The sequence below is a fragment of the Suillus bovinus genome (assembly GCF_016758785.1).
Source record: "Suillus bovinus strain UH-Sbo-P2 chromosome Unknown EDB93scaffold_22, whole genome shotgun sequence".
NCBI lineage: Eukaryota > Fungi > Basidiomycota > Agaricomycetes > Boletales > Suillaceae > Suillus > Suillus bovinus.
The window spans coordinates 347,887-374,491 of record NW_024542078.1 but is presented as its reverse complement, the minus strand read 5'-3'; the positions used below and the strand labels follow the sequence as shown (position 1 = coordinate 374,491).

At 48.8% G+C, this 26,605-nt stretch overlaps 10 protein-coding genes across 10 annotated transcripts; 5 read left to right on the top strand and 5 right to left on the bottom strand.

The window, feature by feature from the left end:
• EDB93DRAFT_1141923 (uncharacterized protein) lies at window positions 1–2,497 on the bottom strand. Its single transcript, XM_041449324.1, has 3 exons — window positions 1,915–2,497; window positions 1,321–1,765; window positions 1–1,259 (listed from the first exon to the last, which is right to left on the bottom strand). Exons 1-3 carry the CDS (start codon window positions 2,123–2,125, stop codon window positions 452–454), a joined length of 1,464 nt encoding a protein of 487 aa, XP_041308494.1. The 5' UTR covers window positions 2,126–2,497; the 3' UTR covers window positions 1–451.
• On the bottom strand, window positions 2,498–3,466 carry EDB93DRAFT_1141921 (uncharacterized protein). The gene has a single exon (XM_041449323.1). It carries the CDS (start codon window positions 3,229–3,231, stop codon window positions 2,590–2,592), a length of 642 nt encoding a protein of 213 aa, XP_041308493.1. The 5' UTR covers window positions 3,232–3,466; the 3' UTR covers window positions 2,498–2,589.
• Window positions 3,467–3,555: 89 nt separating this feature from the next.
• EDB93DRAFT_1277931 (uncharacterized protein) lies at window positions 3,556–8,692 on the top strand (the record flags this gene model as incomplete). Its single annotated transcript, XM_041454422.1, has 8 exons — window positions 3,556–3,864; window positions 3,914–3,982; window positions 4,035–4,220; window positions 4,273–5,180; window positions 5,229–6,851; window positions 6,904–7,515; window positions 7,560–7,776; window positions 7,827–8,692. The coding sequence occupies 8 exons, from the start codon at window positions 3,556–3,558 to the stop codon at window positions 8,508–8,510; spliced, it is 4,608 nt and encodes a 1,535-aa protein (XP_041308492.1). The 3' UTR covers window positions 8,511–8,692.
• Window positions 8,578–9,334, bottom strand: EDB93DRAFT_1084104 (uncharacterized protein; the record flags this gene model as incomplete). Its single annotated transcript, XM_041445810.1, has 4 exons — window positions 8,578–8,669; window positions 8,717–9,007; window positions 9,065–9,155; window positions 9,278–9,334. 4 exons carry the CDS (start codon window positions 9,332–9,334, stop codon window positions 8,578–8,580), a joined length of 531 nt encoding a protein of 176 aa, XP_041308491.1.
• Window positions 9,335–9,925: 591 nt separating this feature from the next.
• On the top strand, window positions 9,926–11,213 carry EDB93DRAFT_1240246 (uncharacterized protein; the record flags this gene model as incomplete). Its single annotated transcript, XM_041451732.1, is given in 8 exon segments — window positions 9,926–9,991; window positions 10,011–10,075; window positions 10,150–10,257; window positions 10,392–10,434; window positions 10,495–10,515; window positions 10,580–10,611; window positions 10,675–10,818; window positions 11,018–11,213. The coding sequence occupies 8 exon segments, from the start codon at window positions 9,926–9,928 to the stop codon at window positions 11,211–11,213; spliced, it is 675 nt and encodes a 224-aa protein (XP_041308490.1).
• An 871-nt stretch (window positions 11,214–12,084) lies between these two features.
• Window positions 12,085–13,616, top strand: EDB93DRAFT_1141910 (uncharacterized protein). The gene is made up of 3 exons (XM_041449322.1): window positions 12,085–12,402; window positions 12,454–12,725; window positions 12,779–13,616. Exons 1-3 carry the CDS (start codon window positions 12,297–12,299, stop codon window positions 13,349–13,351), a joined length of 951 nt encoding a protein of 316 aa, XP_041308489.1. The 5' UTR covers window positions 12,085–12,296; the 3' UTR covers window positions 13,352–13,616.
• A 1,663-nt stretch (window positions 13,617–15,279) lies between these two features.
• Window positions 15,280–17,928, bottom strand: EDB93DRAFT_1141905 (uncharacterized protein). The gene is made up of 6 exons (XM_041449321.1): window positions 17,511–17,928; window positions 17,061–17,462; window positions 16,887–17,009; window positions 15,610–16,829; window positions 15,465–15,551; window positions 15,280–15,410 (listed from the first exon to the last, which is right to left on the bottom strand). Exons 1-6 carry the CDS (start codon window positions 17,799–17,801, stop codon window positions 15,377–15,379), a joined length of 2,157 nt encoding a protein of 718 aa, XP_041308488.1. The 5' UTR covers window positions 17,802–17,928; the 3' UTR covers window positions 15,280–15,376.
• Window positions 17,929–18,033: 105 nt separating this feature from the next.
• EDB93DRAFT_1084080 (uncharacterized protein) lies at window positions 18,034–19,807 on the top strand (the record flags this gene model as incomplete). The annotated part of the gene is made up of 6 exons (XM_041445808.1): window positions 18,034–18,261; window positions 18,314–18,385; window positions 18,438–18,712; window positions 18,760–19,267; window positions 19,323–19,503; window positions 19,554–19,807. The coding sequence occupies 6 exons, from the start codon at window positions 18,034–18,036 to the stop codon at window positions 19,805–19,807; spliced, it is 1,518 nt and encodes a 505-aa protein (XP_041308487.1).
• A 183-nt stretch (window positions 19,808–19,990) lies between these two features.
• Window positions 19,991–20,904, bottom strand: EDB93DRAFT_1083902 (D-Tyr tRNAtyr deacylase-like domain-containing protein; the record flags this gene model as incomplete). Its single annotated transcript, XM_041445791.1, has 6 exons — window positions 19,991–20,176; window positions 20,230–20,273; window positions 20,326–20,404; window positions 20,459–20,697; window positions 20,753–20,815; window positions 20,862–20,904. The coding sequence occupies 6 exons, from the start codon at window positions 20,902–20,904 to the stop codon at window positions 19,991–19,993; spliced, it is 654 nt and encodes a 217-aa protein (XP_041308486.1).
• Window positions 20,905–24,090: 3,186 nt separating this feature from the next.
• EDB93DRAFT_1336896 (uncharacterized protein) lies at window positions 24,091–25,449 on the top strand (the record flags this gene model as incomplete). The annotated part of the gene is made up of 8 exons (XM_041455347.1): window positions 24,091–24,176; window positions 24,401–24,464; window positions 24,545–24,635; window positions 24,697–24,861; window positions 24,916–25,005; window positions 25,058–25,264; window positions 25,313–25,363; window positions 25,396–25,449. Exons 1-8 carry the CDS (start codon window positions 24,122–24,124, stop codon window positions 25,447–25,449), a joined length of 777 nt encoding a protein of 258 aa, XP_041308485.1. The 5' UTR covers window positions 24,091–24,121.
• Between the last annotated feature and the right edge of the window lie 1,156 nt (window positions 25,450–26,605).

Here is a 26,605-nt window from a genome sequence, read left to right as displayed (position 1 = left end):
CCACTCAGTACTTCTCGTTGTCAGCCTTGGGTTGCCCAGTGGACGTAGTACAACACATGGTGTTATATACGATCTCCCAATCACATACAGTGTCAGAAATCGCCGCACTTCTCAAATCATAATGTACAGTAGTACTATGTAACCACTCACCAAGAGTATTGTAACCAGGATCAGTGGATATACTTATATCAAGGTAATAAACAGCGCTGGCCGAGCGCTAGCATACAATTCGTATTTATCCACTTCGAGGACAGAATAAGAAATCACAGCAAGGATATCTTCAGAGACGATTAGAGAGTGCATTGTCCATAGGCTACGTTCAAACAACTGTAAGTATATGGGCATGAAGAACGTGAAAGCGTGGCTAGCTATAGTACGGTCATCGTAAGTCCATCAGATAGGGTTAGAAAAAGTAATATCTCAATAGACTGTTTTCGGCAAGGGTGATGAACTATTCCCTTGAGTAGGGTGGGGGTTCGTTTGACGTAGCACCACCTGAGTTGGGAGAAATCAGTCCGGCATCTGTGTGCACAACGACACTGTTAGACCGCCTCCGTCTAGGGGCACGTTTACCGGGCGGCCGGGCAGGCACAGATGAAGAGGCAGGTGCAGGTGCAAGAGCAGGTGCGGGTATACGTGCAGGCACAACAGCAGGACTAGCACTGGGTTTGGGCAACTGAGGGTCATCGTTGATAATTTGCAAGACCCGTCTGTCGATCACCGAGGTATGACTTCCTGTGCGATTAAGCGGATCAAATGCGCCAAGCTCGTCAACACGATTACTCGATGAAAGGGCAGAAGGTCCGGATCCATCTAGCAAAGGCGTCGCACTGTTGGTTGAAACCACAGATAGCGATCGGGGGCCCATGGAAGACTGGGATGTCGATTGGGATGTCGCGCTGAGATGCCTCTGCGCAGCAGCAGTCTGTGCTGCCTGCATGGACCCTGAAATGGAAGCCTTCGAGGCGTTCCCGGGCGCAGAACTAATGCCAAGCAAAGGGGTGACTGACGTATTGCGGCTGTGGTTACTTCCTACGGAAGTACTGAATGAAGGATGATGAGATTGGCTAATGCTTGGCGGGGAACCAGACCCTGGTGGTGGCGTTACATGTCCGACGAGACCATACTCATATGGTTTAGGCTCAGCGCCGAGATCGAGTGTCCTGTCACGGTCTCTGCGCACAGCAACAGGGGAATCAAATTCTTCATCTTCAAGAGCTTCCCTATCAAAGATATCATCCCAGGATCTGCGTCTGCGGCTGAAAAGAGGGAAAGGGAAAAGTAAATCGGGGAAATAAATGTTAGGGTGACAGAATTTACCAAAGGTACCACAAAGCGCCCACGATCGCGATCAATCCAACAAAACCGCCAAGCACGCCCCCGACTATGGGGGCTACATCTGTGCCTGACCCACTTGCATTTTCTGTACTTGTGACAGTTGGATTTGCGATCACAGATGGTACATAAACAGAAGATGCTGGGAGTGTGGATGTTGTAGTGATTAAAGTCGCAACCACATCGCCGTTCGTAAGTGTCGTAGAAGACGATTGGGTGATAATGGTCGGCGCAGGTGTAGTCTCTACCAGCACAGACGTTGTCACTGGACTAGGAGTTGAACTAGAACTTGTTTGACTAGTTGTAGCGTGTGATGTTGTCTGCGACGGGGTGGAACCATCAGAGCAAGAGGCAAAGAGAGTATTCGTTGGTTGAGTCTGGGTGACTGGAACCGTGACAATTACGGGTACTTGTGTGGTGACAATTCCGCCTGGAAAGAATGTAACCATCAGCGCCCCATCAGAAGCAAGGGATGCCCAAAATAACCGCGACAGGTGGAAGCATCGGTGCCGTCAAAGCGGTCACACAACACCGCGGTGCGACGGTCAAGGGAAGTAGGCACGATAATGAACCACGCACCTCCAATGGTGTTTACCTGCGTAAGCGTTGTGCTCGAGACGCAACCTGTACTATTTGATCCACTCAAGGTGCCAGTGGCGATACAAGTCGGCTGCACGACGGTCGTGACTGCGGCCTGGTTGCTCACTACACTCTGCGAGAACGACGTGGACGTCGTAAATGTAGTTATAGTGGTATACTCCGTTGCAGTGGCAGACGGAGTGCAAGACATGGTTCTTAGAAAATTGGGCCAAAGAATCAAGCAAATCTAGCACCAAGGGTTCATGCAAAGAGTAAAAAAAAAAGAACTCGGGTCTAGAAAGACCGAAGAAAGAAAAAAGTAAGCAATCGAGAAAAAGGAACTGGGGAGAATGAAGTCAAGAAACAAAGGTAGAAAGTTGAGCAAAGCTTACTTGTGCAATAATTTGGAAGGTACGAAGGCACTGCTTCGCTACCTCGGCACAGTCGGTTAGCCGTACTAATATCATCACATCTAAGTTCTATCAGCAGGGCTGCACACTACGGGCAAACTATAAAGCCCCGTCGTGACGATGTGCGTGGAATGACAACACTAGTATTATTATTCGATAAAAAGTATCACAACACCGAGAACCTAGAACTTTTACAGTACTTGGGCACGAATTATCTGGATGAAAGATTAGACTATCATAATTCGCCGTAAAAGTCTTGGAGGAATTAATATAGGCCTGGACTAGAAGGCATAGTGCTGCCCGTAGTCCTTCTCCGCCGCCACTTCAAGTTGTTGTCAATGACATCAAGCACAGGGCGCTCAGCACGCGTGCCCATCTCTGAGATAACTACTTGTCTGTGCTCTGGCATCACTTCCACCAGCTGCTCCTGATTATCCATTGGTCTGATATCAATAACGACATCGTGTTGGATAGGCTCTACCTGATCCACAAGCCCATTCCTCTCTCTCACGCGTCGCCACAGGTTTTTAGTCGCGCTTTTCACGAACTTCCCCAAGGTGATAAATGGATCCTCGAACAGTGGGTCTGGGGGAGGGTCACTGGTCCACAACGACCGTCCTTGCTGACGACCTTCACGCGCGGGTCGTCTTCTCCGCGAACGGGCCGCTACCCCGAGCGGCAAATTCGAACGCCTCCTGCTAGGGTCCGTTAATGGAAGCGGTGCAAACTTAACAGTTGGCATGTGCCCCAGCGAAAAGCATGTGGATGAACGAGAGGGGTTTGATGAATTAAGGTTTGTGATGGTAGGTAAGATTAATGATGAAACAGGGGACGGGGTATGCTCCAAGTCGGATGAGAGCTTGGTCACCACTTCATGGGCATTATCGAGGCGCTTGGAGATGGACATGGTATATATGCCCTTGATTGACTCGGAAGAAAAGAGTGTAGGGTGTTCAAAGAATGTGATGAGTCTCCGAGAAAATTGTAACCAAAACGACCCTACACTGCGGTCTGCAGCCCAGTTGCAACTTGCAAGGCAGCTTTAGATGGAGGATTAGGGCAAGCCTGAGAGGTTGGAAAACAATTTATTATTAGTTTAACTCCATCTATCTCTTGGTAACAGCACTCCCAACCAATTTTTTTTGACTTAGAGCTAAGCGCATAACCGCTTTTGGCTGGATAGTTTTCTGCCAGGAGTTTTCGTTACATAATATTGTTATAACCGAATGTCATGAGCACAGTCCGACCTGACAGTCATACGCAACAATTCGGTCGGAGGAGGTCCAATACTGCACAATCAATCTTTCGCAATCCACCTGGACCGCCGCCACAACCTCTGAAGCTCGGAGATGTTAAAGTTCTTAATTCATGGGTACACGACCAGAAGGAGTCATCTACCGCTATATTGAATCAAACATGGTTGCCCGGTGTGGCGGAGGGAGACATGCTACAAGTCTCAGGTTGCAATACAGGGAATGCTACTACTGGGTATCTATTTATGGTTCCAAAGGACGAAGGCTGCTCGAAGTCCGCATTACAGGTGCCTGTTCTGCTTCGGTCACCGTGAAGTCACGCTCAGCCAGACCTAGATTTCCCTTCCAAAGAATGTCGCAGACGTGTTTGGGATAAAGAACAACGGCGAGGTGGTCGTAACGAAAGTAACTTTATCCTTGACAATTTTGATTGAAGGCATGCTCATAATTGAGGCAGGTGGACAAGCAGCAGTATTGCGCAGACTATATCGAGTTCACGTTTCAAGACCAGTATCTTGGTCGAAATGAAATGTGGAGACTGGCTGAGCACCTTGTAGGGCAGTGTGTATTTGTCGACCAAGAAATATCTTTCATAAGCGTGATCGCCGCCAAGATACAATCCATCTATGTCAAGGGTCGAAAAGTAGGTATATGACCTCCCGCATCCCTGTTATGCTGAAAAGGCGCATCGGCAGGTATCTGCAGGATACGTTACTGCCACTACCAAAGCGATATACCGGTCACTCTCTGCGAAGGTAACAATCTTCATTCAAGTCTGCCGTGAACTCTGGGAATTTGCGGGAGATGGTGAACGCTACAATGAAAAAATTGTACATTCATTTCTCCCTGCCTTATTTGCGAAGTGGCGCGAGGCTGGCACGAATCACACAGTGACCATTGTGCTTATTTCGAGGGTGTATTACGATGACTCTGAAAAAGAGTATGCTGCAGGTCCTCTAAGACTGGATGAAGATGGTCGACGGTACAAGGATTTTTACAAGGTTATTACTGACCTAGAAGTCATACATGATTGGAAACCTACACTCGTGGGACTCAAAGTCTCCTTTTGGGCCTTTCAAAGAGACATCTTGCTCGCCCATCACTACCATCAAGCCTCTGTCGAATCTACAGCACCAGAGCAAGCCAGACTCGTTGGTCAGCTATCGGACGCGCATGATGGGCCTATTTTGGAGGCTCTTAACTTGGGTCTTAACCCAAACGAAACGCACTACATTGATCGCTCACTGTCAAATACTGGAGCATCAACCATCCTGATCACTCCTGGCACGGGCTATTACAAAGTGTCCAAGCAATTGCTCCGATTAACTACAACCCGCATGCTTGACCAGGGTTTCGGTTTGGATCTCGTATCACTAGCAAAACGCCCTTTGCACCAGACTCCTATATTCGCTTTCAAGGGATACGAGCCACGCTTGGACAAGGATGGTAAGAATGGCGGTCGGGCCCTAGACCCGCTCTGGGGAGGTGATGAAGATCCAGATGAGTCCAGGAGATTGGAGAAGACTACGTTCTGGTGGGAACCATTCTGGATAGGTGTTTCTTTCTGGGACAAACAAATGGATCTGCCTTTTCGCGAGGATAGGTCTGTTGTTCGAGCTCGATTCTTCACCTTTACTGACGACATTCTCAGGTTCGTTGCCAGAGCAAAAATGCATGAGATACAGATGCTCGGGCTGCTCGAGCATGACGTCCTTTCAGGCATAGAAGTTCCTTATCTCCCAGAGTTATGTGACCCGTACGCAACGCCGCCACGAGACAGCTTTTCGGAAGATGACCGTACTCCTACACAAGCAGATGCTGATCAAGCCGACATGGATGTGTTTGTCTTGAAGAAAGAGTTCCGACCCATCGCCAGCACCCGCACTTCATATGGCTCTTCTGCGAGTGGGACTGTCATGGCTTCGTCCTATCGTTCATCAATCATGAGCGAGAGACGTGGGCTAGCATCACAACGCAATTCTATCGCTTCCATGCGTATAGCCCCGATTGAAGAGAGTCCCAGAAAAATCATAATGGATCTACCTCCCGAAGGCAATGATGATGGGTTATTACCCTCCGTGACCGGACTCAACACATCTCCTTCACAATCCATACGCTCAGTGAGAACCAACGCGTCTGTCACAAGCAATAGCGGAAGTGACCCTCAATCCCGCAATGCGGGTTCTTCACGTCTTGCTAAAATCGCATCGTCTTGGTTTTACAATGCCTTCCAAAGAAGCTCGGGAGACTCTCAGACACCTTCGATTCCTGCTTCATCAGTGACAGGCTCCACACCTCCCCCCACTCCAAACATGCGCGTCCCGATCACGTCAAATCTCTCCGCTACACCTTCTGCCTCGCTTTCCCGCTCACCTCAGCCAATGGCCATATTGCACGGTGCTTCCGGTCGATCGGCCTTGAGCAGGACGTATGAGGAAGATGGTGTTCTTCCGCATCGAAGCTCCTTGAATCGGCATTCACCGATGAATACCCCTCCTCGTGATGAAAGTACCTTTGGGAAAAGGCGAAATACGACATTGAATTCGCTAAACCTGTTCTTCTCGCCGTCTTCCCCAATTCCGACTTTTCGCACCAATCCGTCGCGACCCCAATCTACAGTCTCGTATGCGCAATCTTCACTTGCTAGACGCTGGCAGCATGTATTTCCTACACCCACATACAAGCATGAGGTGAAATGGAAGTCTATGGTCACACCAGCGTGCCTTCCGCTCACGATGGACCACTTCCCCAGTAATTCGGAGCTGGAATTGTCATATGATGTATTCTCGTATGACTTTGTCGTCGATCCGACGGAGATGCGTTCTTTTCTCGTGAAGCCGCCTTTTATCCAGGGGAACACCGAAGAAGTGCGACGTGCGTGGGCCCTCACTGTAATGCGTGGTATGGTTGCCGTCCGACTTGCACAAGGGTTCCAGTTTGTCTTGCGACCGCGTAAAACGGGTGACGGTGAAGACCACACAATCATGCGGCGTACGAAGTCTTTTATGGGCGAGGACGATGCATCGCCAAAGCCGGCTGGGGCAGCGGAAGTTCTCAAGACCACCAATGTGCCTGTTTACTTGAGCATGAGCAACGAGATCCATCGCATATCTTATACTGGTGAGGCGATCCAGGTGAGGCGGTATGTGAGAAGGATGCCGCCGACCCAACCCTTTGAGTACGAGTGTCTCATTTGGCCTAAGCTCGGGGTGGGGTATACAGAGTTGAAGACGACATTCGTCTCACATGGGCTGGAAAATTTCGGCTGGAACAGGTCTGTTCTTTGTACCTGTAGACGTTGTGAAAGTGCTGATTTCTTATCCTAGATTGGATATGTTGGTTGCTGGCTATGAACACCACTTTAATGAATCCTTGCGATACTGGCGCACTCGGTTCGTAGTCATACCGTCCGCTGTCCCTGAGGGTAATGTGGGACCTTCTGGAGAGAAGCTCAATGACGAAGAAATTCGGCTTATGGGAATCGATAAGCTTGCCGAAATATTCACAAAATTGCGGTGGCAACCTCCGGATGAGCGTGGTTCACCAGTTGCACCCGTGCGCTTTCTTCCTACGACACTCGGCCCTGTACACTCTGTCCTGGATGAGTCACTGACGGCACAGCTGGACGAAATACATGCTGCAGGACCTCTGAAGAAGAAAATGCAGAGCACCAGGGAAATTGCAGACACCCCTCTTTCATTGATCGCGAAACTCATGCGTGAAGAGGATGGGGTACCGATCAAGTTTCATCAATGGCATGGAGCGAAGTATCCTGATTCTTTTACTGGGTTTGACTTTGTTTCGTGGCTTGTGCGCGAGTTCCGGGATGTAACGTCAAGGGAACAAGGTGCTGAATGCGGGGCCAGGCTTTTAGAACAAGGGCTGTTCTCTCATTGCCGAGGGCGCCACGGCTTACTCGATGGGCAAGTTCCTCCGATGTTTTTATTCTACAATGTTGGACTCATTTGTCATTACGCCACAGGCACTACTTCTATCAGCTAAATGGTGAATATGCAAGCGTCAGCACCCCGAGAGGAGGGTGGATCAAGACATCTCGTTATATTAATGGCGATGAGGTCAGCATCACAAGACCAGGGGGATATTACCCATCCAGCCTCAGTAGACCCTTGGGGGCTAGGCGAAACAGGAAGTGCCTGATCCTGAGTCAGACTATGGTCATTGACGTTGACCCCACCAAGGTACGCAAAGTTGTACTCTGCGATTTCCCTGAACTTACGTCATTATACAGAGGAGCGACCAGGCTGAATCAGTAGTTCTTCACCACGACATCATTCAAAACCCTGGGACAGTCTTTCACTTTGAGCTGCAGTGGATCGGATCCACTGCGCGTTGCATTGAAGACTCGCTCCGGCAATGGAGTCGGGCGATTGAAAGGTATGGCCTCAAATTGGTCGAGGCCTACGTCATGGAAATCAGCGACATACGAGAACGCAACGCGTTCCAGTCTTGCTTCCCTTTGCGATTGGTAATACCGCCACCGATCGTGCCAGGTCTTGAGAAACGGGTACCTGAAGGAACGCACACAGCACACTATTTCGAATACGCAATTCTCAGACGCTTCGACTTTGTCCTCGACGTGGAAGCCACCAACCTATACCCGAAGGATGTGGAGGTCTCCTACTCTTACCGCCGAGCGCCTTTCAAATATTCGCAATTTGTGCATCGGTCTGGTGTCGCATTTGTGCAGGTTGTAGGGGGTTCGCAGGGACTGCTGTTCTTGACCAACCGCTTGTTGGGTCCAGGTCGCATGGGAAGTGCAATGAAGAGTAAGGAGCAAAGACCTGAAGTTGCGGCAGAAGAGATTCGGGTAAAGATGTATGAGTTCTGCTCTGATGAAGCTGCATTGGTACAGTTTTATGACGAGGAGCTGGCTGCTCTTGGGCCGGACGACCCTCCACCGCTTAGTATATGATGCATTCGGTGCATTGTAATGCAGATAATAGTTTGTGAGCGAGCATCCGCAGAATACGTCTACTGGTTTACGAGACATCATGAGCGCTGACTATCATATCTCGACCATTGGACCGTATAGATCGTTGTGCCATGTCGCGTGACAGACATTTTCGCATATCTGTCAGATATCAGTATGGATCAAAGCATCATTGGAAGCATACGCACCAAACGCGTCCTCCTCATCTCGTCCATCTTTTCCTACCCCAAGATTACCGTAGTATTCTCTTACTCGTCTGTACACGCTATATCCCATACCCTCGTACATTTTGATGGCTAGTGCATTGTTGCAGCGCACATAAAGATCCACAAAGTACCCTTTGTATGTCGCATCCGAGGCGAATTCGAGACGCTGGCACATGTTTCGTGCTAGAGAGAGACGACGGTACTCTGGAGCAACGGAGACGGCTGTGATGTGACCATGCCATTCTGTCTGAACCCCTTCAGCCTTGCCAAGAACTTTCAAGATGTGTGAATTGTATCGGCTGACGACATGAGGAAGATTGATTGACGCACTGTAGCCTTGTAATCTGCCTCCTGGGCTTTCTTGAGTGAAACAGAGGTCCGACCACCTTTGAAGGTAAGTTAGGTAGAAGGGAATACCGTACTGTCAAAACAATAAGCTGGATGTATGGTCGAAGGTATGATAGACTCGCAGTCTCTGTCCAGACGTCTAAATTACTGTGAATCTCGGTTAGTGCATGACAGATGGTTTAAAATGTGTCAGACTTGCATGTTGTTAAACCTGAATAGATCATTCGCTTTGAATGGCCTGAGGACGCTCATCGGGATAAAGTTTATGAACAGATGAAATGTCACTGTGATATGGAAGTATCGAAGGAAGACACGCTGACGTACATAATGTCAACCTATACGGTAAGGGCCACCTGCTGAGTACTTCTAGTCCTGCTACTTAGTAAATACTGTTCACGTTCAAATTCTGGCATGCATCATATTAGCACGGTACCGAGATGCCCAGTTAGGACTAAGTCCACGTATACGTGGTACCGGTACTTTGCTATTGTTCCAGCAATTAAGAAAAAGGGTCTGATTTGCATCATAGACGTATATTGGATCTAAACAGCTGTAAAGCCCCGCCGTCGGCTGAATCCTTCTCAGCTTCTCAGCGCAAATTATGGATCATCCACCCTCAAAAGAAGATGAAGTAAGTATCCAAATTTGTGTCGACAGCCTTGGTTCCTAATAAATACAAACACCTGCTAGCAGTGTACGGAGTCCTAGTAAATTCTGCACTCAACCCACTCACATACCTACCCGAGACCCCAGGGCCCGTCGCTGTAGCTGGCTCGATTTCTGACATTTGCAATGTATCAGCAGTTCCCCGCTGCATCGTCCAACGATTATGGCCAAATGATAATGTCTGCGCCTGCTGCAGGCCCTAGTACTGTAGCACCACATGCAACTACTACCGCTCCACAACCAGTGACACCAAAGCCAGCAGCCCCTTGTGGCGACCGGCAATTGGACGACTGAGCTCGTCCAGCTTGCCAAAACAGCTGAACTCAAGTGAGTTGCGTGCGTCATTAAAACCTGATTGCTCCAACATCGTGATAGTACAATACTGAATTAACTATGGGCAGAAAACATTCCCTGACACTGCAACTGCATACCGCTAATATAGTTGCTGCCCATAATACCCTCGAACAAAAGGATAAGACAATTCAGGATATCAAAGAGCAAAAAAATAGGTACGAATCACCTTTTCGATGATTCGACCAATCTATCACATTAGTTTTCCCAATCTATCAATACCGTGTCTGATTCGCCCATTTTTGAATTTTCCATGTGGTACCGACGGTGTTTGCTAATTGCCATCTGGCAGATTGGACAGCGAACGTGCACGGTTACTTAACGCACTCGCAGAGGTATGCGTTCCGTGACTTATCTTATGTTATTATTTTTGATAGCAATTGTTGGTTTGACAGATAAATGCAGACCGTGACAAGGTGCGTTCCATCGTCTATTTAAGGATGATATTGCTCACATGCTATCTTTGATCTTTCCTCAAAGGTGGATCTCCTCGAAGCATCCATCACACGAGAGTACGTATCTTTCCCACGTCTCTTATTGCCCCGCAGTCTGTCCTAATTAACTCTACTGTGCAGATGTGTGGACCTGAGGCAACAAATCCAAACCCTACAAGAAGGTGAATATGCCATAGCAAAAGCGGACGTTGATCGCTTGCGGACCGAACTCGGTCAGCCCCCGCTCCCGCCACTCCAAACTAAGCTTGATGAGAAGGCATCTCAGTAAGTCCAAGTTCCTTCCGGTTGTGGTTTTAGGGAACTTCTGCCCGGCTGTGGTGTGTGCGCCGCAGCATGTTTTTGGCGATCGGCGCCCCGCCACAGGAGTGTAGTAGTCCTGTCGCACGGCGGGGTTCGGGTGTTTTCTCTGCGCTGCCTTGCGTGTTGGTGAGCGTGTGCTGACTACTCGTTATTCCCCAAATAGGTATTTGCGTGATCGTCGGGTAAATGGGGAGAAACGGCCCGTAAGCGACAATCAACCAGATGCTCAGCCTAGTACTACGAAGCGCCCACGAGGACGGCCTAAGGGTAGCAAAAACCGTGGTGGCAAAGCGGGTGGTAACGCACCTAGCGGGAGTGGGAGTACTAGTGGAAGTGCGGTGGCTGGTGGCGCTGCATGATTGACCAGTGACAGGTGACAATGGCCGCGGTCGGGTATGTAATTGCTTGGCGAGCGTGAATGAATGAAGGACGATCAATTTGTGGGCCGCAAACCTACGAGCTTGCAAGTTTTGAGTTCTCTTCGGGGGGCGAGATGCAGGGACGACTAGGGACGAATGCTGGGTACAAGTTGTACTATATCACATATACATGATAAATGACCTTATTGAACTCCGTGACTGATGGATGATCTGCTCCCCCTGTGATGCTGTGTCGAAGAGCTATTCATTTCAACGGCTATCTTTGTGCCTTATTAGCGCGAGCGGCACCTAACGACCAACTACGCTAGAGTCACGACTTTGTCATAGTGACTACACGATGAACGGAGGGCATAAACCCCCGCACTTGGCAGACGTATGGTTCCTTGGCGAGATGTTGTGACCGGGGCAAAGGTTCCTGTGGAAGTTGTTCCTTGGTTTAGTATACTTAGCATTATATCGGAGGACGCCACACGCCCAGTGACATGTACGCATGCTAATAGATTTGCGTGAGGGTACGTCCGATTGGGATTACGAGTCATCTTCCCCGCAACAATCGCGGCCAAGGGTGGTAGATCGCAGCTAGTAGGGAGAACGTGTCAGCGTACCCGAAACGTTCGCAACTGGTTCTAGTGACTCGGAAGCTCTGACGGAAAGTTATGATTTATTATGGGTACTTGAAGAGAAGATTCCAAATTAGCATTACTCGGTTGAATATTCATACCGTGTCCCATCGGCCAACCGGCGGCATCGCATCTCTTGCTTACCGAATTTAAACATTAAATCCAAATATGGATATAATTGTAATCCCTTTAACAGCGGTGCGTTCAGTTCATTCACCGACGCCGAGTCAGCACAGTGAAAAGCCGAAACCGATTATGCAATACTCCGGCCCTTCCTTTCTAATCGCTCATGTCAACCTGTCCCTTTTCGTAAGTAACCGATCCGGCTCTCTTGCTGTTCCTCCCATCCGGTGTCCCTTTATATACCACACAATCCATCCACTATGAATACCCCACTAAGCCGTCTCCGCTTCAGGCTTTCTCTCTTACTCTCTAGACAACAATGGTCTCCTCCTCCCCAATCCACAAGGCAAGCCTCGTAGACCCTGCTCTCCATTCACCTGCTCTCTTGGAGCTCCTCGAAATAAAGCTATCACGACCTGTTATCGGTATGTCTCACTCTACCTTTCACCTCTTATCCATCCTAACAACCTTCCCAGAATATGTCGTCGATTGTGTAGTAGACACAGTAAATTATGCAATGGGTCGCCCATCATCATCATCTCGTCGTGGCCGCAGCGTGTCTCGCCGCCCAGAGCACACCAAATTCACTACATTTGTCTCCAACGTTCTCACTAGAGCAGAAGTCACACTTCCTACACTTCTCGTCTCCCTCGTTTACATCAATCGCGCCAAACCTCACTTGCAAATCGCTCTAGAGGAGTGGGCGTGCGAGCGAGTCTTTCTCGGCGCCGTAATGATCGCTAGCAAAGTACGTTTACTCCTTCCCATGTCATCAACCCCTGACTGACTCCACCGTAACAGTTTTCAAACGATTCCACACTCAAAAACGTTCACTGGGCTCTTTGCACCGGTGTATTCGGCAAACGTGATGTCGGCCGAATTGAACGAGAATTTCTCGACGTGCTTGATTTTGATCTGTCAGTTACCGAAGATGACATTCTTAGCCACCACGATGGCTTGTCTGCAGTCGCACTTCCTTCCCACGACTTTCGCAGAATCGCAGACTCGTCTCCATCCCACGCGCACTCCCAATACCACCGTTCGCACCACGTTCATTGCCCAGATCTGGACCCATCTAGCTCCCACTCGTCATCTTCTGGGAGCTCTCCTCAGCCACTCACTCCTGAGGCTGTACCAAACTCTTCATTCAATCCTGCTGTCAACTCGCATCATGATGCTATGGAGCTTGTGATTCCCCCTCCACCACCGCCCAAGAAGTCGTATCACCCTTCATCCACACTAGACTTGCTACGAGCATTCCCTCTTCCCGTACCTCATTCGAATTCACGTTCACAACTTCCCACTTCAAACAAGCCTCACAATCGTTATTCGCATTTTCCTTTTAAGAATCCAGCGATGCAAGTCGCTGCATAGATATCCTTCTCCAAACAAACGTGATATCCGTTCGAAATTCTTTGTAACCTTATTATGTGGTGTCGCTATATTTTCAAGACTAATTCCACATCAGCCTCGTGCTCAAAAGCTTATCGTCATACTTACTATCGTCAATACTATGATCATCATCATCATTTATCTTACTCCAAACCGCATGTTCATCAGATCTGACATGACCCATCACCGTGAATTTACCACGTTGCGATTGAATAGTATTGGGTAGGCATGATGCAAATTATACTAACAGGTGAGATTTGGCGTCACTTGCACTGCATGTTGACGGCAAGCGCGCAATACCGGGGTCCGAATGGCTTCTGCTCGTGGACTTGGTCGGCTGCGAACAGCCTGGACCGGGAGCCATAGTACACACTTAATACAAGGCGAGGATCGTGTCAGTCACCGAAATTTCCTTGACCACCGGGCAAACGGTAGTGAATGTTAATGAAATATTGAAACGCGGGAGTCGTGCGAGAACGCTGCGCCACCAATTCAATAATGACTTGAGATTCGTCGTAGTCGCCAAGCACTGGCCTTGTTTTCTTGTTTGCTTTGTAGTACTTTGCAATGCATATATGCTACGTTTTTTTTTTTTTTCATTCATCTGGCTTAAACGTTATCACGGAAGTTTTCTTGACGACCTTCTATCATTCATTGTGTGTATAATTGGCCTTTCTCACGAGGAGAATCACTGCGGACACGATGCTGCGAAGGGTCCTCCCTCCAAGTCATATAATACACGACGATCGGATTACACGTTGCCAGCTGTAGGGCCCGGCCGCGAGCTGTCTAGCACCAAACCTCGTGATGATATTTCAGGAACAACCCTAACCGCGAATCTCTCGGAATCAATCAATGGGGGGCGTCCTGCGGACCAGTCGGAGAGTATCACGATACAGTATCACAGGGCTTGGCGTGGTTTGGGTTGGGTTGGGGGTGTGACCAAAGTAATGACCTCGAAAAGTTATTCAGGGCGTGAGTAGTACCTTAAGGGCCCCAAGGCTCGGGTTTTCTGTGACATTTATGGGCGTCCGACGTCAGTCGGAGAGGTTCGTGATCATGCTTCGCTTCTGGTCACGGTGCATTGGGGGTTGATGAGTCTCATCAACGTGTGTGCTCTCCCTCAGCTGATCATGATATCGCTCGGCATGACTTTTCGCTCGATACTCGTCATGATGATGGCATACGAAGGCGCCCGCACTGCCGCAAGCTCGTATGTCCTTTGCGGGCCGAAATAATCTACCATGGCCATTAACTGATAAGCGGTAATTATAGTTCGCCTCCAGTTTTTTTTTTTTATAACGCTGGCCGGGAGTGCATATGACTTGACCGTCGTCGGTTATTCGATCGCAGCGGTTTTATTTTACTCAAGCTGGAACGTGGACTCGTGTCCGGTGCCTGGGCGGGCCTGGGTTTTTGTCATGTGGTGGGCCGGCGCTATAGGATGACGCTGCGGGAGCACATTACTGGCCAATGTCGTAGCGCTTGGTCGGTTTTAATATATGGCGTGTGCCGAGCCTTCACCCTGTCACGGTGAGATGGCCGATAGACCCGGGTCCGGTGCGTAGTTGTGATATCACCCACTCAAGGCGCGATCGCACTGGTCTGACTAGTGCGATTGGACGTCCATGATTGATCTGGGGGTTGTGTGGCCTTTGCGTATTTTTGCCATTTCTTTTTAAATATATGATGTGAGCTTCGTAGCTATCTTTGAGTGGCAGTGGCGACTAGCATGGTTGATCGTCCATTGTCTCTGTTTCCCTCTATACTAGTCTGTTAGTGGCGTATCGAACTGAGATCAGATAGCACCGGGTATGTTGCTGGGACGCTTCGTTTCCGCATGCTAGACCCAAATACGTGCGACTTGGCAAGTACATCCCAGGCTGGCCGGGTCTTCCCCGCACACGCTATCACCTCAAACCAGAATATATATAGAGCATAGGTTCCACGACAGGAATAGCGACATAATATTACATTGTTGAAATCTACCAAATAAAACCTTTGAGATTAAGGAATGTAAATCTTTGAATATCCGTCCACGCTTGAGTAAATGAATTGTCAATCGGTGTCGTTACGGCCTTGTAGAAATACTCACCTTCTTCGACAACAGGGACATGTGTGAGTAGACGCAGACGAACGGGACGCGAGATTTTCGCGGCAGTCATCACACACCGCGAGACATCTGCCAAAGGAATCACCGTCACATGGCTTCCAAAAAGAAATCGCGCTCCGTTACTCACCGACATGGCCAACATATGATTTGGCGTGGCTCTACTGTGCATATCACACAGTTTCTCATCGTCTCGTCTTCATGTGGAGCAGTGCCACTAGAAGATGATCGTCGGATCGCAGCGACGTCCGACCAGTCACTAAGGAAACTGTCAGTGCGCTGAGAAGGCGTTGACGTGAGGTGCTGGAATCGCCGTCTCGTCATTGGCAACGATGAATCATGAATCATATGCGCCACCAAGACCGGCGCAGAAGTCATGGCTGAGGGACCGGAAGAGAGGTCCGAAAACAAGCTGACAATCTCCTCTGTGTCTTGCCGTGGATCCTTCTCCCCTTCTTCTTCTTCTTCGCTGCTATGCTCAGAACTCGACGAAGCGGAGCCAACGGAGCCATCCCGTTCCATTTCGGAGGGGTAATATTCAAAATCTTCATCTTCTTCGTCCATGGGCTCTCCCCTAATAAATCTTTCGTACAATTCTTGTTGTTCTTCGGCTTCTTCATCATAATCTTGATTCCGCTGACTTGTGGTTGCCTCGCTCCTGACCACGATACGCCGAGGAGGGAAGTTGGGCGGCTTTCGCGACCTTCGGTTGAGTACTTTCCAAAATTTCATTATCAGCCCTTTGACACATCGCACCACACTCATCCCGAGCCTTGCAAGCTCCTTGCACCAAGTCATATCCACCCAGATATCCCCTCCAGTCGTCGTGATCTTGACGGTCTTGACTTCATTGCAAAAACCCTTCTTGAAACGAGGGTGTTTGATGGAGCCTTCAACAGCCGGAGAAAGCGAAGCCACCCCCATGCGATTCAGTTCCACGGTTCCATCGTTGAAGGGAAGGGGCATGACCGCAGCAACACCCCCTACTTGGTTCCCAAGGCCCAACACGCACGACGCCTCGAGGCTTGCCGTACCCATACGTAACAATGCGACTGAGAAGTCTTCATCCCATTGAGGAAGAAGAGCAGCTTGATGGCCAAATAAGAAACGGGAGATTGTACCCTCCGTGGCAAGTTGAGTAAATGCATTGAGGAAAAGAGCCAGAAATATGACGGCTAGAAGGGTAGATTCAAACAGGCAAGGCACATAACTGAGCAAAGGATAAGATGAATCCGATAGCCACATAACTGAATGGAAGTGGGTGAGTGCAAGGAACGACGCAAACATCGATGGAAAGAGGCGATGGGACGACCAATCTTGCTTGATCCCAATCGAGTGGATGACTGCGAGCTATAAGGGGTTGTTAATTATTATTATTATCCCATGAGGCGAGGCAAGCCAGCGAACCTGAAGCAAGGGCAATAGGATAGTAAACACGACATGCTTGTCTGGCCGTGAAGTCGAGCCTTCAAGCGTTACCCAGTGAGTCACTGGAGAAGAGTAGGTGTGCAAAAGAAATGCATATCCGAGCTTTTTTCTTCACGTGAGTGAGTGATGTTGCATATTGCGCTAGAACCGCACCAGATTAAATGGCGAAGGGCGGTGTGCTCCGCCTTCCAAACCATGTGTTAGTCCTTCCATGCATAGAACACCACAGACAGCGCAAAACGTAGACCAGCAGAGGTCCGCCGTTTCTCTTTTGGCGACATAAGTCCCCACTAATTGCAACGATGACAAGTCCCACGTTGGAAACTTGTCTGCTGTTTGAGCGAGGACGATGAGCCATATAGCGACCATCTTCAAGATGAAGTACAGTGAGGGTGAGCGCAGCACGAGACGAGTTATTGAAGACGACAAATCTAGGGGGAAAACAGGCGGAATGAAAGAGTTGGCAGATGCGCGGAGCCTTGCAGTGCGAGTAAAACGGGTGATGAAATGGTCTCTGGGCACTACGATGTTCCGTATACGATGTAAGAGAACCGCCTGGTGCAAAGTCAGTCATAGAACACATTACTTGCGGGTACAACACACCATCACGACTAATCCAAAAACATACCAAGACGTCAAAAAGCTCCATGGACCTGGTAAAGGGGTGGATATGGGTGGGGGAGGAGACTGTGATAGCAAGAATTCATCGGAGTGCACGTCACGCATTACTGTGAATGCGAACATATTCTCCGAACTGTGCGTCCATCTGTCATCTGTGCCCAACTTCCGTATGCGACCCAGCAATTGGACTGGGAAGGTCAACAGCGTGACAGACGCCTGGATAACGCTTGACTTTGCTAATCTGAACACTTCGACTGTAGCATTCGCTAACATCGTGTTCAGTACGAGAAAGAGAGGATGATAGAAGCAGCCAGCAGTTCAGCCTCGTTGCCAGAATCGTACCATCCCGGGACTCCGTTGGTGTCTAAGTAATACAAACGGCTGCACGCAGCATCCTATCATTCGCTTAGTCAACAACCCTCTTTTAAATTTGCCTTTTTGAACTCACCCGCCTTCGCTGTAAATAGTAATTAATTCAACCGCCTTGAAGATACAAATAACTTACATGCTCGCAGCATACATAAATGTATGCAGGCACTCCAGCACGCACAAGGCACTCCTGAAATGCTTTACCGTCTCAAAATGTGCGCGTAACTTCTCTATTACGCGCAACTTTGATCCTACCATTCGTGAATTCGTGTCTCATCTCGCTCAGAAACAACCGAGCTTCAAGGTAGCGTCGAAAGACGTGCATGTGCTCTCACAGCCTTCTGACTTCTATAAAAATCTACTTGTAAGCACCCGTATCTTATCTTCGTGAGACTTTCCGACGGTGTGCATGCTAGAACATCATTCGCCGTGCACGACGGCGGATTTTTCTGTCGTCATTATACATTGGTTTCTCAGAGACGGAACTGGTAGGCACATCATGTATTCTGCGATGAAGAGATTTATCCTGATAGTTACCAGATAAACGCCTTGGACGATGCACTTCGGACGAATCCTGGTTTGCACCTCTACTTAAACTTGGATTACAACCGGTCGACTCGACCTGGACCATCGTCTCCCATTCTTTCCCTTCTTCCCCTCCTACGGAACCATGAACATAGAGTACATATATCCCTTTTCCGCAGTCCAAAGCTCAGCGCAACGATGTCAAATATAGTCCCTCCTCGATTCAATGAAGGTTGGGGCACCTGGCATGCCAAAATTTACGGTTCGGATGATGAAGTCATGATCAGCGGGTCAGTCTTTGCAAACTCAAAAAAAGGCAGAGCTAATGAAGTAACAGAGCAAACCTGAACAAAGCATATTTCTCAAACAGACAAGATCGCTATTTGCATTTCAGTGCGCAACCTGCTCTTGCAGATTACTGTTTCTCGTTCTTGCAGACCATCTCTAGTTTTTCGTATCGAGTGCTGGCAACTTCAGATGGACCGGCCCTTCATTGGGACGACACGTCTGTTTTGCCGTGGCAGATCCAGTCCAAGGCAGAACGTGTGTTGTCACAGTTTCAAATGAAACATCTGTTTTCATCTGCGTCCTCTACCAGCAGCGAAGAGCAGGCCAATTCGTCAGATGTAGTCATCTTTCCTGTTATCCAAGCCGGGCAATTTAATATCCGAGAGGAGGAACGCACTCTGTCGATGCTCTTCGATCACTTGGCGTCTCGCGAATACCGTTTTAATGAAGAACCTGTTATGAATCTGACGAGCGGTTACTTTGGATTATCCAAGGAATACCAGGACCTGATTTTGAAATCCAATGTTGGATGCAGTATCATAGCAGCCGGTCCGAAGGTGATTTTTTTTTTCAAGATCAACCTGCTGATCATGATGTAACCCGCGTTCTCAGGCGAATGGTTTCTATGGGTCTGGGGGCCTGTCTGGGCTCATCCCTGAGGGATATACCCTATTGGAGAAACGTTTTATGTCGGCGGTAAGAGCCGCGAGCCGACCTTCTTCAAATGGGTCAGACGACCACAATATCACCCTTAAAGAGTGGGAGAGGGATGGTTGGACATACCACGCAAAAGGTTAGCGCTTTGGGTTGGAGCATTATCAAATCTTATGTCGTCCATTCCAGGAATTTGGCTTTCCCCTTCAGTAGATTCACCGCCAGTCCTCACGCTTTTTGGGTCCACGAACTTGAACTCACGTTCAGCAAACCTTGACACAGAGTTATCTTTCGTGATGGCGACCTCGTCAGATGATTTACGTCAAAAATTACAGGAGGAAATTCAGGGACTGCATCGTTGGGCGGTGCCTTGGAGGGGCGGAGAAAGAAAGGTCAGGTGGCGCACGAAAGCTATTGTGGCTCTCGTTGGTGGGATGTTGTAGGTCGGTTACAGTTATCGCTGTCATTTCGCATATCTTCTGCCGTCACGCCTCTGAGTCAATGCCACATGACCCAGCTTACTGTGACATCGGGTTTTCAGCGTCCAACGCAGTTCAATTTGCCTTGCTGGGAACAGACAAAGAAATTCATGAAGAAATGTCATTGTTCACTAACACGAACAGTGACTACGAAACATCTACCTCCGAGTCAGACGGGCTTGGATTGACACTGGCAGCAGATCTCGAGTCAGCAGCATCAGCCATTTGGTTCTTGGCCTCTTTGTTGCCGTTTCCATTCGATTTCTTCTCTGTACCTCCTGAAGCCGAAACATACTCGAACTTCCGAGTATCCAACGTCAGAGTGACAGGTCCCTAAGCAGATAACATGCACCACCGCAAAAAGCTCGAGTAATAACATCCCATACCTCATTTGTCAACGAGACATCCATCATAGCACCGAATTGCCCGTCTGGAAAGCGCATCAAACATGTGATCGTACACTCGACTGGAATGAAGCTAACCTTGTATTCGATCTGGCACGTACAGACGCCGCATCTTCTCGAGAAACGTTGCATACAATTCTCTGGAGGCATTAGAGGACTGTAGAAAAAAATGCAATCGGCATTAAACGATGAAGAACTTGAGATGGCGCACCATCGCACGATGGAAATCAGGTTTGTTGCCCTTTGTAGTATTTGCCATTAGCGTGAACTGGGAGACGCAGAGAACTTGGCCAGCGATGTCCTTAACGCTCGACTTCCACATCGAGCCATTTGCATCGAAGATGCGGATGTTCAGTCTGTGATAGTGGTCAGTGCGGAGGACAAGGACCAAGGAATGCGTTCGTCCTTGCATTTTGTTGGCCAAGGTTTCGACATCCGCAAGCGTGTCATCTATCCTGCGCGGGTACTCGTTGGCTATGTATCTGCACAGGATACATATCCGTACCAGTACCGATTCCAACCAGGACCATCAGTCCTTTGGATATGCTTGAAATCACATTTCCGTCGACTGCGATGCGGTTTAGGTACATTAGCTGTGATAATTGTTTTCTTACCTGATACCGAAGCCGATGCGACACGTTGAACAACAGCTCTCATCCTGTACGCGACGGGCCGTCGATTGCTGACCTATAGTGATGACAGTCCAACAATAAGATTGATTACATACAAAAGTAGTTGCGTGACTCATCCAGGCAAGCCCCGCGGGCGCGGTGCTATGTCCCATGTCACTGCCACAGCGACATTGCAACATTTTCACATCGCGCAACTCAAATTGACTCAGCCTTTGCAATACATACTCGATGCATGACTCATGTGCATGGTGTACTCCCAGTCGGCACTCGTCCTACACGTTGGTTGAACGGCAGAATTCTGTGAGTACTTGTTGATGCATTCAATATTTAAAGGAACCAGTGATCTAGCCACGTCAAAAGATGGCAGATGCTTACAAGAAGGATACTAGTCTGCCGGCAGTTACTCATCGACCGCCGTGACTCATCGCCGTCGGCTCCTGCTTATGCCTGGTCGCGGCAGTTCACCTAATACTGGATGCTCGGAGATGTGCACGACGAGTACGTACTGTCACAGGATCAGGGGAAACAACAGCGGTGGGTGTGCAAGACATAACCTTACTACTCCTTTATGTAAGCTCTCACCACAGGTTGCGTCGCGTGGCTCGGCGTCTCCGTTACAGCTCAGTCAGCCTGAGCTTTCGCCACCTAAATCGATTCCAGGGCAACTTGAAGTCCAAAATATCAAAGTACGCTATTCCCGTCGATGACATAAGATGTCATAGTTATCTTGAACCGCTCAATCAAAAAAACGGCTTGATACATATTTCCGGGGTACGGTGATCTCCGGCTCGCATATCAAAGGAGTCATTAAATTTGTCCCCATGTCTCGCAAAAACTGCTCATATTATCGCAGATCTTGGGGATTCTGTCGGTACTTGCTTGTCGGTGCCGAGTTTTTGGTTTTACGGTAGATCTGCGCGCAAACACCACCGGAACGGGGACTGCCTGTTTCGTTTGTGAAATCTGACATATGTCCGTGTTGGGCGTTCGTACCTCTGGAGTCATTTTCAGCGTCCCCACGATGCTCGCGTAGTAGAGTCATCCCGAACCAGCCGTATAGTTCGAACTCACTGACGTTTGCCTTGGGAAGTGCAGTCAATCCGCAAGGAACACTTCACGGATTGCGAGGAAGATATTATTTAGGTCCGTGACTGATTCCCTCGAACTGGCTCAGGCCAGGGATGAACCTGGACGTTTATGTGAGCGTAAATCTAACTGACATATGATCTCTGAGACAGAATTGCTCGGACAATCAAAGTGTAGGTGCATGCCGCAAGAACGGCATGTTCTGATAAAGCTTTTCAGGCGTCAATGGTTATATCGTATGTTCATTCCACGATGTCGGATTAAACTCATCAAACTCACCAGTCACATCACGCTTTTTGGACATGATCTGGTGCCCCAGGTTCTCCGCACGCTGCGAGATTGAGATTTTTGGTGTTGCCGAGGTTATTTGATGCACGTGTGTTGATCCTCGTCTCGACAAGCTCAAGTTCAGGACGGCGTTGATCGAAGGTACTCCAAGTTGTCTCCAACTGCTGAGCCAGGTACGCTCATCCCTTGACGAAGCGTCCCACGACCGATACTGAAACAAAGTGTATGGTTCGTCTGGTGCTTGACTGTGACAGGTTGTCCTTGTGAGCGATCACCAATTTGGTCTGGTTATTATGAACAAGATAAAAACGCGCGCTGGTCTGACGCAATCGCTTTTCGAACTTCTGATTCCACTTGGGAACAGACCCTCTGCAAGTGCAGTACCGCATGCGCCCTTGTTTGTCTGAATTCCCCTCATACATGTTCTACGAGGGCACACTACACAGCGGTGTCACTGCCCGACGTCCTCGTAAGAATGACAATTTTATATAGTCCACCCCAGGCATCCTGCCTACCCATATCGACGCTGTCACACCCTACGATTCTTACACCGTCAACTATACGCAGTTTAATAGGTCTCTTCAGGACTTGTGCAAGGACATCGAAGTAGCTAGCTTAATGTGGATGCCTTAAATCAATGCACTATATTTCTTACGTACCACACATGGGGACTAAGTAAGGTGTAAATAGACTCATGTCCTCGAGAAAATCAGCGACGCCTGGTCTCCGAACACCAATGAATGTTTGCGTATGATGACAATCCTTAACATTGATTTAGATAGATACCTTCAAATGCATATCATACGAGTATCGGCTTCAATGAAAAAGTTCGGAAGGGAGCGAGTGCGAAGAGCAGCAGTACTTGTTTGGCGGTGGCGAGAAAAACATGGGAGGCACTTCGCGAGGCAATGTCACCATCGGGAGATGGATGTCGAAAGGTCAGGCAGACTTACATATTTGCCTCGTGCTGCTAAGACGTTTACAACGGAAATCCTGCTCGGGCAAGGAGCATGCCCATGGGGGATAGAGGAGCGAGAAAAGAGACGGTTCATCATGTTTTTGATTCGGGAGCCTTTGCCACGATGCGTCATGGGTGCGTCCAGGTGGAGCACGTATATCAAGCTTCAAAAGGATGGTAAATGAACGTGCATTGAATCTGCTGTATCTTATGGACTATGTGAATCTAAGTACTGACATCATCGAAGAACCTAGTCGGAATTGCAGCGCTGGACCCAGGTCGTGTGTCTAGGATCGTTTTCTACAACACTGAATTTAGGAATAGTAAAAAACGAAAAGCATGAAAGCGTACTTTCAATTGAGGATTTTTCGCGCAGACTCAGACTATCTGACATGTCAGTACTTGTGAGGCATGACATGACAAGGAAATTTGCTCACTTGTTGAAGCTCCTTCTCTGACCTGCTCAGAGGAACTGACCATGTACGAACGAGCTTATCCTCACAGCTAGTGGCGATGAGCTCGCTGTCCTCAGAAAATGCCACACACAAGACTACATCAGGGTGCTCGAGTGACTCGCCGATAGGTTCGAATGTGTTCATGTCAAAGAACCGTGTGGTCTTGTCGGATGAAGTGGTCGCGAATTTGCTGCCATTGGGAGCAATGGCTAATGATTGACAGGGTTTGCCCCACTTGTTTCCCTGTTTCCAGATTCCACACCCGGAGGGTCTTGTCGGCGGAGCTAGTGACGAGAAGATTCGTACGAGGGATGAAAACTACGCCGGACACCCATTCTTCGTGACCTATAAGTGTGAGTTTGGCCTGAGATGTTTCCTCTTGCATTGGCAGGGTGGTTAGTTTGGATGTCTGTCTTCGTGAGCGGTAACCACCATTCAATATTCGACCTTGTTCAATGTATCGGTCAGCAGAAGCTTTGAATGGGGGAGTAGACACTTACGTGTGTTATAGTGAGTGTCGATCAAGTTGTTTCTACTTAGCCTAATCTCAGCCTATAGTTAGTCTGTCAGACTCTGTCCAATAGTCACGAATGAACTTTGTTCTTCCAATTCGGTGACTCGTGAGCAATATTACTGCGCGGATACTTGCACCCAACAACGACAAGGTCTATTGCTTGGCCATTTTTAACCCACTCAGCCAATGAGGCTCCAGCATGTACTAATCGATATTCTAGTCCAGCCAATCGATGATGGGCGCTTCAGAACGCATGTTCGGCAGCTGCCTGTTCGCCCTGCGACGTGCGTTATCATTGGTCACCTTTCTACCAAAAAATTTCTTAGAACTCACGCTCGACTGTCCTTCTAACTTACTCCATGAGTGAAGACAATCCTTCTCGGAAGAAGCTTTTGGGATTGCTGAGGCGAAGTCGTTCAAGCCCTCGTTTGGCAGAGGAGAGAGGCCGCGGAGCAGTCAGTGACGTATGGACTTCCGCCATTACAGCTACACCATTGTGTCTAATCGTGATTATAGCCATCCCCTCTTTCGACTTCGAGGAATGGATCTCGCGGGGGATTGCGGAGGTTTCTTCCCAAGTCATTTGACAAATTCGCTCGAAGCGCTCGAAAGTCTCCCAACTCTGAATCCATGGCTGCAAGTTCCAGCGCACGAGATCTCTCACACACTCAGACAGACCAGGTATATAAAATCATTGGTACATTCCGTGTGTGATCTAATCAGTAATGGCCGTAGGATCTTCCACCACTCGCCACCGTCACTCCCGAACCAAATCCTGACCAGTCTTCCGATGTGGGCGTTGCGAACATAAATTTGACTATTACAGTTCGTAGTGTTCTTATCTCTCTTTCGATAATGTACTGAGTCCCATCCTCAGTGCGAGCAACCTGACCCGAAGGTTGTCAAGGAAAAGCTCGCGAATGCCAAAGCAGATCTTGACGGAATCAGACATGTCCCAGGAATGGCGGAAAATGCTGCTTCAGCATCTGACAACCTACAATCTGTTTCCGATACAATCGACACATTCGCCCCAATGCTCGCACCATTAAAAATGTTCAACTCCATTGCTACAGGGCTTGCAGAAGTACGAGCATTTATCTCGATTTTGTATGTGGCTGATCTTTATGTTTAGGTCCATCCCTATGCGAAGGTGGCGTTGAGTATCTTCACCTTCGCATCCAAGGTGTGCTCGATTTTATATTCTTACACTTGCAGGTCAATAAGATTGTGCGGGCGATAGATGATTCTCGATCAGGCGAACCGGGATGATGCCGTGTCCCGTCTGCTCTCGAAGATATCGGACATCTATGCTTTATTAACGGCCCACGAAGGAGCGGTTAGGATTGCATGCATGCTAGAGTTATATGGAAGGATTGCGCGACAGACGCTGGAGTGTGCCGACTTTGTCGTCCATTACTCGGATATGAAGAGTTTTTGCGAGTCTTTTCTTTCCCACCGCAATGTCGCCCAAGACTCATCATCCTTGTACAGGGCGAAGACTTGGCAAGCACATTTTTAATGAAACAGAGGCTGCAATCCAACTTCACAACGAGGTCCTTGACAACCTTATGCAACAGTTCCGAGATCAAATAGCTCTCACCACTATCGAAACTGTCCACCGCATTGGTACGATCGACTTTAACTTCTCCTTGATCTCTCTCTCTGAACTTTGATGCGGATTATCAGCTGAAGACCTGGACGTTAGCGGCATGGAATACGTACCTGGTGCTGGACGAAATACCCTCAAAAATTGTCTCGCAGGCACTCGAGAAGACATTCTATCTGAAATCAAGTGCTGGATCCGTAGTACGGGTGAAGACGTGCCACGTGTCTTATGGTTGTCTGGGGCGGCAGGGAAAGGCAAATCAGCCATTGCCCATACCATAGCCAACTGGTCTCACGAGCGCGGGGGAATGCGTGCTTGTTTCTGCTTTGACAGCACAAGGATAGCCGAACGCCGCCACGAGAAGATATTCGCTACAATCGCACGCGACTTGGCTGATTGCGATATCACGATGCGGGCAGCATTGGCGCGTGCGGTTCATGATGACAACGAGCTCAAGCACACTGTAGACGTCTCAAGACAATGGCAGGAGTTGGTCATAGGACCGATTGGTGAGGCCTCGAAAGCCATCATTGCGCCTGTCCTGCTAGTCATCGATGCATTGGACGAGAGCGGTGACCCGAATACCCGAGAAGAGATTCTTCGTCTGCTCACTGGCAAGCTGAACGCTTCTACCTCAAAAGTAGCTGAACTTCCAGCCAACTTCCGCATTCTCCTCACTTCTCGTCCACTCCCAGATATTCACGATACCCTGGATGCATCACATGTCCGCCATGTATCCATGGATGATATTTCGCCTGCGTCCACATACAACGACATCCAGTTATACATTTCTACCAGGCTCGCGGGACTGCACAACTT